This window comes from Peromyscus maniculatus, chromosome 11 (genome assembly GCF_049852395.1).
Source record: "Peromyscus maniculatus bairdii isolate BWxNUB_F1_BW_parent chromosome 11, HU_Pman_BW_mat_3.1, whole genome shotgun sequence".
NCBI lineage: Eukaryota > Metazoa > Chordata > Mammalia > Rodentia > Cricetidae > Peromyscus > Peromyscus maniculatus.
In genome coordinates, this window is record NC_134862.1 from 104,229,989 (window position 1) to 104,241,770 (window position 11,782).

At 36.3% G+C, this 11,782-nt stretch overlaps 1 protein-coding gene across 2 annotated transcripts in view; it reads right to left on the minus strand.

Moving 5' to 3' along the window:
* Positions 1–11,782, minus strand: part of LOC121821426 (complement component receptor 1-like protein) — a 64,418-nt gene that overhangs the window by 51,492 nt on the left and 1,144 nt on the right. For both annotated transcript variants that reach the window (XM_076548307.1, XM_076548308.1), the window contains exon 2: positions 1,488–1,587. In XM_076548307.1, coding sequence (XP_076404422.1) covers positions 1,488–1,587 — 100 coding nt within the window. The remainder of the gene's footprint in view (positions 1–1,487; positions 1,588–11,782) is intronic.

Genomic DNA, 11,782 nt, shown 5'->3' on the forward strand with positions numbered 1-11,782 from the left:
TTTTGGCGATGAAGTTGCCTTTGTGACAATCATTCTCCTGCAAGTAATACTGATAAATACATTGATTCATCAAGCTGTACTTGAATAGAATCTTTTCTTTGATCTGTCATTGCCCTCTTTACCTGTGTGAATAGCTAGCTGTTTCTTTACTTTATCCAAGAAAAAGTTATACATCCATGATATTGCCTATTGTGATAGTTTTCCACTTAGTTTCTCCAATAATTAATGATCACCCAGATTTATTCCACTTGACATTTTCATGGAGTATCATTTCCCTTCATTTGCTTTCCTATTATGTGCTTTAAAGCTATATCTTAAGTGTTTTGTAGGACATTGCATATTGTTGTATTTATTCAGCCACTGGGATTTTTTTAATAGAGAATATAACTAATTTTCTTTTCAAGCAAATTATTTATAGGTAAGGAATGGCACATATTAATTTTGTGTTCTAATTGGTTTCCAGTTTGTTTCCATTGTTTCTCACTTGTTTTTTTCCTTTGTAATTTGATGATCCACTGGTAGTGGTTTTGTTTCATAACTTTATCTTTGTATATTTACTACAGGTAATCTTTGTGATTATTTTTCAATGTAGATGTAACAATGGCCAAGCAGTTTAAATAATATAAGCTTCTGTATGTTTATTTTATAAGTGGGCTCCAGGACTGGCGGGGCTTGATGGGAGCTGAAGAGAAATTCTCCAGCTACACTTCAAAGCTTACAAAAAGACCTTATAGTAATAAGAATGTTGAAGCTGATGGCATCTTAACTAAGGTGGTGTGAAGGAAGAAGGGGCAATAATGAAAGAGGAGGGGTTAAATAGGGTAGAGAATGAGAAGGCAGGGTAGAGGAAAGTGTAGATGTAAACAGCCGTCTTATTAAATAAGAAACACAGAACCAATGTAAAGAAGAAAGCCGCCGGGCGGTGGTGGCGCACGCCTTTAATCCCAGCACTCGGGAGGCAGAGGCAGGCAGATCTCTGTGAGTTCGAGGCCAGCCTGGTCTCAAAGGCAAGTTCCAGGAAAGGCGCAAAGCTACACAGAGAAACCCTGTCTCGAAAAACCAAAAAAAAAAAAGAAGAAAGCCAAGAGGTCCGAGCTCAGAGCTAAAACCTTACCCTTCCTCCTGCGGTGGTCCTACCTTTCTGAAAGAGACCTACTTTCTGTGTGTTTGTCTTTATATAGTCTTTCTGTTCTGTCTTCTCATTGGTTGTAAACCCAAACACATGACTGCCTCGTCACTGCCTGTATGTACAGCCATCCAGGTCTTCTATGGTATTGAGATTAAAGGTGTGTGTCTCCAATGCTGGCTGTATCCTTGACCACATAGAGATCTACCTAGCTCTTTTACCAACCTCTAGCACAAAACATATCAAAACACAACCAAAAACCAAATTAGGAAGTAACAGATTAGATGTCTTTCCTGAGACCTGCTGAGAAGGTAGTACTACTGTTCCAGAAGTCTTGAATGCAGAGATGTTGCCAACTTACCCTGGATTACAAGTATAATTAATACTGGATCCAACCCGAATGTCTGTGTGTACATGTACTATGCCATTCTCAGGATCTTTAGGAGTTTCACATGATTTACCTGTGAGAAAGAAACAGAATTTTGGAACCAAGTAAAGTAAACTAAACTTTCCTTAGTTTATGAGGTTCTAACCTGACTGTAACTTACTCTAGAGAGCATACATAATTGTAATATTTCACAGATTTTTGCCACTTTGAGGAAACTTAATCAGACACTACTTTCCAAAAGAACTCCTATCCAAGTTCCTTCCTATTTTCACATGATGACTCCCCAAAACATGTTTACTTCATTTATCCCCAAAGCATTCTTCTGAGTGTTCCAATTCACAGACCTCAGAGTCTAGGATTTTTTTAATCTCTTAGTTTTAAATACACTTTTCTTTCTTAAGAATCACTAATTACTTAGTGACACTTGTTCAAAGTTGGACACACTAAGTGAAATATCCTGAGGATATTTTCCCTCAATCATGCCCTGTGATGGTCATTATTATTAAATTTATTAACAATTGAGAAGACAGAAGCACAGAGTAAAAAGATATGACCTACAAGAATGATTCAATGTACCATACACCTTAGATAACATTATTAATGGCATGTGTCATAATTTTAAAATCCAGACAAACTGAAGCAGACCCTACTATTTGTCACAAAGTATCCACGGTTTGTCAGCCTCCTATGCAGTTACTTATGTATACATATATCTTCAGTACTTGTCCAGTCTGAGTTTTGTTGGCAGATGATGGAGAACTGCCTCTTGAAATATCCTAGGTGGCATTCATACATCAAAGATGTTCCACTGGGAAAACTGGATTCATCAGTTTTATTTATATGGTTGGCAAATGAAAATCATGGTGGGTCTGTGCACTGGTCTGGAGAATGAGACCACAGCAACATTACTTTTAACAGAAGAACTTCTAGTGCATCTTTTCTTTCTCTCCAATATACTTCATAGATGTGATCAAAGAAGGAAAATAATAATAGTAGTAAGAGGAATGATTTCTTTAATGGGTATTTTTATAATAAGCTTTTAAAATAACTGTAATTAGCATCTATGAATAATGTCTCTGATTTAAGAACAATTTTTTCAGATTTATTCATTTTATCATGACTCTTGTGCTTAAAAATGCATATGTGTGCATCACATGTATGCAGTGCCTTTGGAGGTCAGAAGAGGATGTTGGATGCCCTGGAGCTGGAGTTGTGGATACTTCTACTCTTTTTTTTTTTTTTTTTTTTGAAAGCAATGTGTATGTAGTTTAATTCACACAAAACATATTAATATAATATAGGTAGTCTTTAACAGTGGGGGAAACTCCAACACATGGTTTCAAATTTCAGCCAGGCAGAGTACCTGCGCTTAGATTTCATCCATCCCATGCCCCCTCATCATTCTCTCCTGCACCAAAACATACTCATGAATTGCATCACCCTTATCACTATCAGTTGTCCAGCCAGCTCTAACGGCCCATGATCCTCCTCTCTGGCATTCAAGAATGGATCAACACTTTGGCCAAGGGGGGAAAATAATAAAATTCAAAAACAGAAACTTTATTTCATTTTGTGAATGTATTTTCTGATACATGTTTTTATTTCACTTCTAGACTCAGTTATCTTCCCTTAAGGCTTAGCAGAATTAACTTAGTTACCAGTTAGTGTCAAATATTAAGTTATCAATAATTATCTGTTGGGAAAATATCACCTTAATTTAACTTCAGAAATATTACATTTTTGTTATGACTTTTTTCTTCCCATACTCTTAATAAATTAATTCAAGTACAAGGGGTGAATTAAGGCATACAAAAAATTTGAACAACGTACTTCTAGCTATTTTTTAAACTGATTGCATCTTATTTTGCATATGGTCAGCTTTGGTATGTATGCTAGTTTAAAATTATTTTATATTTATCCTGACTTTGGTGGGTCTGCTTGTTCTATAGATGCTAAAAAGTCATGTTCAAATATTCTATTTTGTTATATACTTGTCTATTTCTTTTCATTATGCCTATCTTTTTATATATTGTATCATTAGATCTTGCAAATTTAAACTGTCATATTTTATGAAAGATTAACCTCTATTGTAATAAAATATCTCTAATTTGATTGTCTGTATGTGTGTGTGTGTAATGTAACTGTGCTTGGTGTGAATACAAATATTCATGGTTTTGCATTGTGTGGTTGCATGACCATATAAGTGTGTGTGTGTGTGTGTGTGTGTGTGTGTGTGTGTGTGTGTGTGTGCGCGCACATGGAAGCCTGAGATGATGGTGAAAATCATCCTCTATCAACTCTTCCAATTTTCTCATTGAAGCAGAGTCTTTCAGTGAAACCCAGACCTTGCTGTTATGGCTAGTCTTGCTGGTCAATTACTCTGGTTATCCCATGTGTATACCTTCAGAGGCTGCCACACTCACCCAGCATCAACATGAGTTTCTGGAGATCTAAACATGAATTCTCATCCCTGTACAAGTACTTTAACTGCTATCTCCCCTACCCTATATCAATAATTTTAAATATAAACACATAATATTTATTTAAAGACAATACTATCATAATGCCATTTAACAAGCTTTACATTGGTTTGTTTTGACATGGTGTTTTCCATCCTTTTATATTCACCTGCCCTGTCTTGAAATATATGTCTTATTCCTTTTGTTTGTATTACTGTTGAGTCATTATGACAGACTTTTCAAACTTAGGCTACAATGTCTTTAGAGTCTCAGCAATTTTTAATGACAGTCTAAAAGAATATTTAACAGTTCTGTTTATTAAATATGTTCAAATAACACAGGTCCATATCACAATTACGCAAAGAGTTTTGAGGCCTTATGTAACATCTTAAAACTTGGAACCAAACTGAAACTGCCCATTTCATTTTCTGCTCCAAATTAATTTTCATGTGGTACTCTTTCCATAGCAACTGTTAAAATCCAAGTTTACAAAACTCTGGCCTACAATAATCCATCTCTGGAGCCACAAGCTACTCTGAACTAGTTCTTGTAGTGCATACAGTAACTGAAAGAAATCAAGAATTGTTGTTTTCATTGCAATTTTAAAATCTTCCCATGCTGGTGAGTCTTTCTCAACTTGACACAAAAACTAGAATTACCTGAGAAAAAGGAACCTCAATTGAGAAACTGCCTCTGTAAGACTGGCCTGTGTACATGTCTGTGGGGTCATTTTCTTAATTAACGATTGACTTAGGAGGGCCCAGCTCACTGTGTGTGATGCTGTTCTTGGGCAGGTGAATCTGTTGTAGGGGAACAAGCTAGTAAGTAGCATTCCTTTGTGATGTCTGCTTCCAATCCCTTGAGATCCCTGAGTTTCGGCCTTGGCATCCTTCCCTCAGTGATGAACTATAATCTGTGAACCAAATAAACCTATTTTTCTCCCATAGTGAGTTTGGTTACTGTGTTTATCATAGCGACAGAAAGCAAACAACACTTTCAAAGTATTCCTGTGAGTCTGCCATGGCTCCAATGCTCCCTTAGCCCATAATTTCAGACATTTGGTCACATGACAACTTCTTTAAATAGGAACTGACTATTAATATTTAATAAAATTAAGGTTAAATCTACCATCTTACTGTTTCTGTCTTTTGTGTTTCTGTTCTTTCATTTTGTTTTGATTAGATTACATTTGTTATTCTTACTTACTTTTATTTTACTTTTGTTTTTCTTTCAAAAGTAATGTGATCTCAATATATAAACATCTACTAACAATATAATTTCCCCAACAAGAATCACAGAAATGCTGACTCCATCTACTTCCAACCTTTGTTCTATTACTATCAAACATTTAAATACAATGTATATTTTAAACCACTGCTAATCATCTTCAGTACTGATAATGTATGCTGTTTGCTGAATGTCAGTTACTTGCTACTAGGCTGGATGCTAAAGGCAATCGACTCCCTCATGTGGCTGAACTGCTATCTATGGTTTGGATGTAAATGTCCATCACTGTCACTCTTGGATTGCAGTGGTTGGGGCTGTTTTGGGAGGTGGTAGAATCTTTGGGGCATGGGACCAATCTGGAAGTGTGAGACAGTAAGAGCATGACTTTCAATGATATATCCACTTTGGGGTCAGGCCAGTGCTCTCTGTTTCCTGTTCTGCTACCAAGCAAGAAGCCACCTGCTATAGTCTCTCACTGCTGCAGATGGAGGGGCTCCATTTGCCATGCCTTCACAACCAGCATGGACTGAACACTCTGAAAACATAATAAGTTTATTCTCCTTTAAAGTATTTACATTAGTTATTTTGTCCTAGTGGCTAGAAAAGTAATACACTAAGTAACTACTTCCCAAAGATACCCATGTTCTAATCCCTAGAGAATGTGAACATGGCATTTTATGATAAAGTGGCTTTGTATGTATTACTAAACCTTTTAAGATCTGCCGATTACCCTGGATTTTCTGGATAAACACTAAATGTGTTTACAGTAGTCCTTTGGTAAGAGGTTTGCAAGAGATGGAAGGATATTTGAAAATGCAAAGCTGCTGGCTTTGAAGTACAGCAAATAGCCATGAGCCATGAGATGTAGGCAGCATCTGGAAGCTGGAAAGAGTAAGGAAACTCATTTTCCTCTTTGGCCTACAGAGCAACATAGCGATCCAGACTTGGGAATCCAGAATTAACTATAAGAGAACACATTTCTTTTATTTAAGACCATAAAGTTCAGGGAATTTGTTTCAGTATCAAGATGAAACTGGAAAGACATAGTATTGAAAATAATAGATTCAGAGAGACCAGATTTTGGGACCTAATGTCCTTCCATTCCTGCTTTGATGTCTTGGGCAAACTGCTTAGTATGTCAGTCTCTGCTTCATCTTCTTGACGAAGATAACATTGTTTACTTAGTAGGCTTCCTAGGAGTATCAAAGGAAATGTATGTAAAACATTTACTAGTATCACACACACAGAGGGGTGCTGGTAAGTTGTGTTATTCATATAAAAGAGAAAATAGTATCACTTTACAGTATGCAGCTAAAGTGGGCATATGTAATTATTTCCAAGAGTTTTTTTTTCTGTCAAAATTTGTAGGAAATGAGCCTATTTTGTCAGGAAAGCCCTAGAACACCTTTGCAACTGATGATTTCAGAGATCTTCTGAATGACACATCCCACATTCAGCCTGGGATTTATTGTTTACATCTCATAAATTCTTATCATGGTTCCTAAGCATAAATCAACAGATGTAAGAATTCCTAAGGCTGATTTTTTTTTCCTATTGACAATAGTTATTAGAATGGGGACCAACTCTGGATTTCATATTAAAGTAGAGGATTCACTTCAAAAAAGCTCATGTTCCTAATTTGTCTCCTATATTAGAATGGCTTTGGCAGTCCCCACACACTCCCCTGAACCATAGGTGTTCTGTTCTGTGTTTTCACATGTGTGTTTCATCATCTTCAACTTGACTTCCTACAAGGCTCCAGCTTCCTACATCTCTGTTTCTTCCAGACATGCATTCACTCTCTATCCCTAAACACATCCTAGGTGAGATCATTTTATTTCTCTCTAGTTTTCACTCTTCCTCCACATCTCAGCTTACATACCATTTGCCTGACCTCCTGAGAATATGAAAATTGAACCACCTGTTCTTACTTTACCCATTATCCTTTTTACTATTATATCAATATTATTATATTTTGTGATATTTAAATATGCATGATTTTGATAGGATTTCTTTCAATAGCTATCAGAGATAATGTGAAGGTAAGAGACCACATATCTTTTGTTCCTCTAAATAAATACCTGGCCCAGAGCTTAGGACCCAATTATAAGCAGTAGATGTATTTTGCTGCCATGAGCAAATAAATGATATACTGCAAAATAAGTACCATCAAGAGTACAGACAGACTACATCCCAAAAAACCCTCATTTGCAGAGTCTTGGCTAGAGTCCATATATTTTTAAGTTTCAAAGTTAATATCACTTTGAGAACTACTATATAAGAGGAAAAACAAATAAAAAAACCTACTAAGTGAAAAAAATAATTCCCGTGAAAACCTCTGTGATAACAACAATAAAACCACTGAGTGAAAGTTTCTGTGATTTCAAATATTATGTTTTCACCTTTTCTCTAGCTGACATGGAGGATGAATGCAATGCTGACAAATGTCTCCTCCATTAATCTCAGGCAAGGGAATCAATCCCAAGTGCAGCATACAGTTAAAAGAAAAACAAACAAATAAAAAGGCAAGAGAAGCTGATCATTATAGCAAAGCTTCCAGGGAGAGGTTGGAAAGAGTTCTAAAGCAATACAGAAATTTACTGGAACTATTCTTTGAGAGATGTTTCTTTCTTTTAATTATCTACACTTATTGGAGTTGTACATACAAACAGTTTATGTAATAATAACAATATTAATTTGTATAACAGATCAAATAAAAGGGTACATATAAACCTTCAACAGAGAAAGGTCATCTAGTTTCCTTTGCCTCCTGTTACCAATCCCTCAAATTATGGCTATTTCTATGATAGGTGCATTAACAGGCACTTCATAAAATCAAAACTTTCATCATTCAAGTTAATTTTATGCATCCATTAAGATATAATGCATAGTTGAAGGACATTTAAAGTACATGAATTTATGACTTGATATATATGTATGCATGATGAAATTCTCACTGAAATAAAGACAAGCATTTCCCTCATATCTAAGTTCCTTTGTCCTTATAATCCATCTGTTTGCTTCCTCTGAGTATTTCCAACCTGCTTTTTCTAACCACAAAGACTTAACTTTTTAGAATGTCATGTAATTATCATACAAATGTCAGTCTTTGTTTTCTCATTGGTCTAGCTTTACAAAGTGTAATTACTTTGAGATTCACCTTGGTTACATGTATTTCATGGCTGGTAAATATTCAGTTAGATAAATAAATATGTCATAATTTAACTGAAGGACATTTTAATTGTTTCCACTTATTGCCTATAACCAATAATGCAGTGATGAAGGAGCTGGAGAGATGGTTCAGTAGTTAAGAGCTCTTTCTGGTTTTCCAGAAGACCCAGGTCCAATTTCCAGCACCCACATGGCAGCTCACATTCTTCTGTGACTCCAGTCTCAGGAAATGCAATGCTTTCTTCTGGCCTCTATACGCACTGCATGCATACGGTACACAGACATACAAGCAGGCAAACACTAATATACAGTAATATAGGTAAAATAAAAATAAATAAAATCTAAAAACAACAAACAAAACAAAAACCACTCAGCTATAAAAACTAATGTAGATGTCTGTTGGGCACAGATTTTTATTTCTCTTAAGGAAAAACCTAGAAGTAAACCGCCAAGTCACATGATAGGAATTGTTTGGTACGATGCTGAACCACTTTCCAAGAGTAGTGCCTTACCTGCCAGTAAACAGCATATAACAAATTTAACTAATTTACTTATTGCTAACAATTGATATGGTGAGCCTTCTTACTTTTAACTGTTTTCATGTGCTGTGGGATAGTATGTATGTCAAATTGCTCTGATTGGTCAATAAATAAAACACTGATTGGCCAGTGGCCAGGCAGGAAGTAGGTGGGACAAGGAGAGAGGAGAATTCTGGGAAGCAGAAGGCTGAGGCAGAGAGACACACTGCCAGCCACGGCCATGACCAGCAGCATGTGAAGACACCAGTAAGCCACCAGCCACGTAGCAAGGTATAGATTTATGGAAATGGATTAATTTAAGCTATAAGAACAGTTAGCAAGAAGCCTGCCACGGCCATACAGTTTGTAAGCAATATAAGTCTCTGTGTTTACTTGGTTGGGTCTGAGCGGCTGTGGGACTGGTGGGTGACAAAGATTTGTCCTGACTGTGGGCAAGGCAGGAAAACTCTAGCAACACTCATGTATGTATATTGTTATCTTATTGTATTTTTTTTTTGTCCTGAATGACATAACCTCCTTTCAAATGGTCTATTTAAGTCACTGACTTACTCATCCTGAGTCATCACGACTGTGAACTCATGACCATTTCCATGACTTTGCTGGAGAGTATGAGCTGTCAACCTGAGTTACACTCTGGTCTGCATACTTTACTCTTAAGTGAAGAGATTCTTTGAAGATTTTGCTGAAGCAATTTTATCAGTAAAAATAAAGAGCTCAAAATTAAAAAAAAAATAAACTTATAAATGTGGTATACATAAACATTTAAAAGGATACCATACAAATGGAATAAGATTTTATTTTATTTATTATTATTTTTACTATTATTTTATTACTGCTATTATCTTGTTTTTTTCAAGAGGTTTCTCCGTGTAGCCCTGGCTGTCCTGGAACTCCCTCTGCAGACCAAGGAGGCTTGAAACTCAGAGAGATCCACCTATCTCAGCCTTTGAGGACTGAGATTGTGTGTGTCACCATCACCTGGCTTAGAATAAGAATTTTAAATACTTTAATAGACATAATGATTTAATATCATTAGTTAACACTGAGTGACAAGATATTATCACAGATTCTGTTAATAGGAGTGTATATAAAGGTGTATTTCAACTAGTATTCTTGATATTTTCTAGATTGTTGTTGTTGTTACTGGTTTTTATCTGACAGCATTTCTTCCTCTGACTGCCTTTCACATACAACTTAGGTATGTGTATATCCTTAGGCAGATAAAGGGGTAGTGTGTGCAGCAATCTTGTTTTCTGGAATTACTCTTACTATAATCATCTTCAGTGAGTATTTCTGATGTGTAAGACATGTTGGAAGTTGCTTTTCTAAGTGAGGTTATTTTGGCTAACATTAGATAATATAAACCATAAATTACACATCTGAGAATACAGAAACTGAGATGCATTATGAAGTATAGGAAACAGACTCTAACTCCCTTCCTTTGTCTTCTCCATGCAGCAGAATTAACAGAAATGATCCTTCAGGAGTACCTTAGGGCATGCCAGAGTCTACCAACTCCAACAGTATACTAGTAAGACTTAACTACTGTGCCATTTTACCGCCTTGAATGCGGTTTATTTCAATGAATGGCCTGTATGAGCCTGAGAAAAAGGTATATTCTACTGTTGTGAGAGGATTCCAAACTTGCCAGTTATACTGGTGTTGCTGAGTTCTGCTGTGTCCTTACTGTTTTTTTCCATGATACATCTGTTTATTTCTGGTGGAGGGGTATTGAAGCTTCCAGCTCTAAGATGGGTTTATTTATTGCTGTTCACAAGTCTGCCCATTTTTGTTTCATACATTTTGATAATGCTCTCAGAGGCACACATGTGGATACTTGTTAACTGACTTGCTGGGTCCAAGGTCCTCAGTTGTAAGTAACAGAGAATGGAAATCCAGAACCAATTTCTCTATGAGTATACATACCTTTGAGGTGAAGCTCTCCACCATATTTTGTTTAAATTACAAAATGCTGTGGCCAGTGGGAGCATTCTAGTGGTATTCTCTTCATTTCAACTCTGTTGACTAAAGCACTCCATGGCTTGAGTCACAGTTGAAGGTTACTATAATAACCTTGGTTTCCTTTGCACACGATAATGCCTGTTTATAACTATGGCAAAACTGCCCCAACATTTCAGCCAGAAGATGACAAAGCCATAAAGATCCCTAAGCACTGATAGGAGATTCCCAATGCTCTTGCTATACTTCTTTTCTAAAAATAAAATTGTATCATATATCTTCATCTGACCCATTACTATGTGTGCCTAGGAAGATAAAAATTTAAGCACAACTTTTTGCAGAAATTTTGTTTTTTCTCTACTCTCAGAAAATTAGGTTCAGTTAATATATGTAATCAGTCTAGTGGAAAACTTAAACCTCCAGTTGAGCAAAAACACAGGACTGTCATTTCAAATGTCACTGAGTCTAAACAATGCAAAAAGACTTCAAGGAAGTCTTTCTGTAAGAAAGTTCTTACTGAAGAGGAAGGAAGGCAACTTAGAACTTCCATAGCGGGTAAAATGGACACTCTATTTTGTGCTTAACCATCACTAAAGTGCAATAGTCTTTTTTACTTGCAAATATTTCATTGCATCCTGGGGTTCTTCACCCTTCAAATCCTAACCTAGGTTGGGAATGGGAGGATCTTCCTTAAAGTGGGAACTCAAGTGAGTAGATGAGGTTTTGGGGTAGAAGATAAAGTACACAGTCCCTAGTCCTATTTGTCTAGGCCTTCAGAGCAAATGCATGAATAACGACTCCAGGATAGAAATATATTAAGCAGCAGAACTTGAGTTAGACACTTGACACAAATTAAATAGCAATGTCATGAAGGACCTCAGTGATATAAATTCATAACATGCCCCCAAGGATG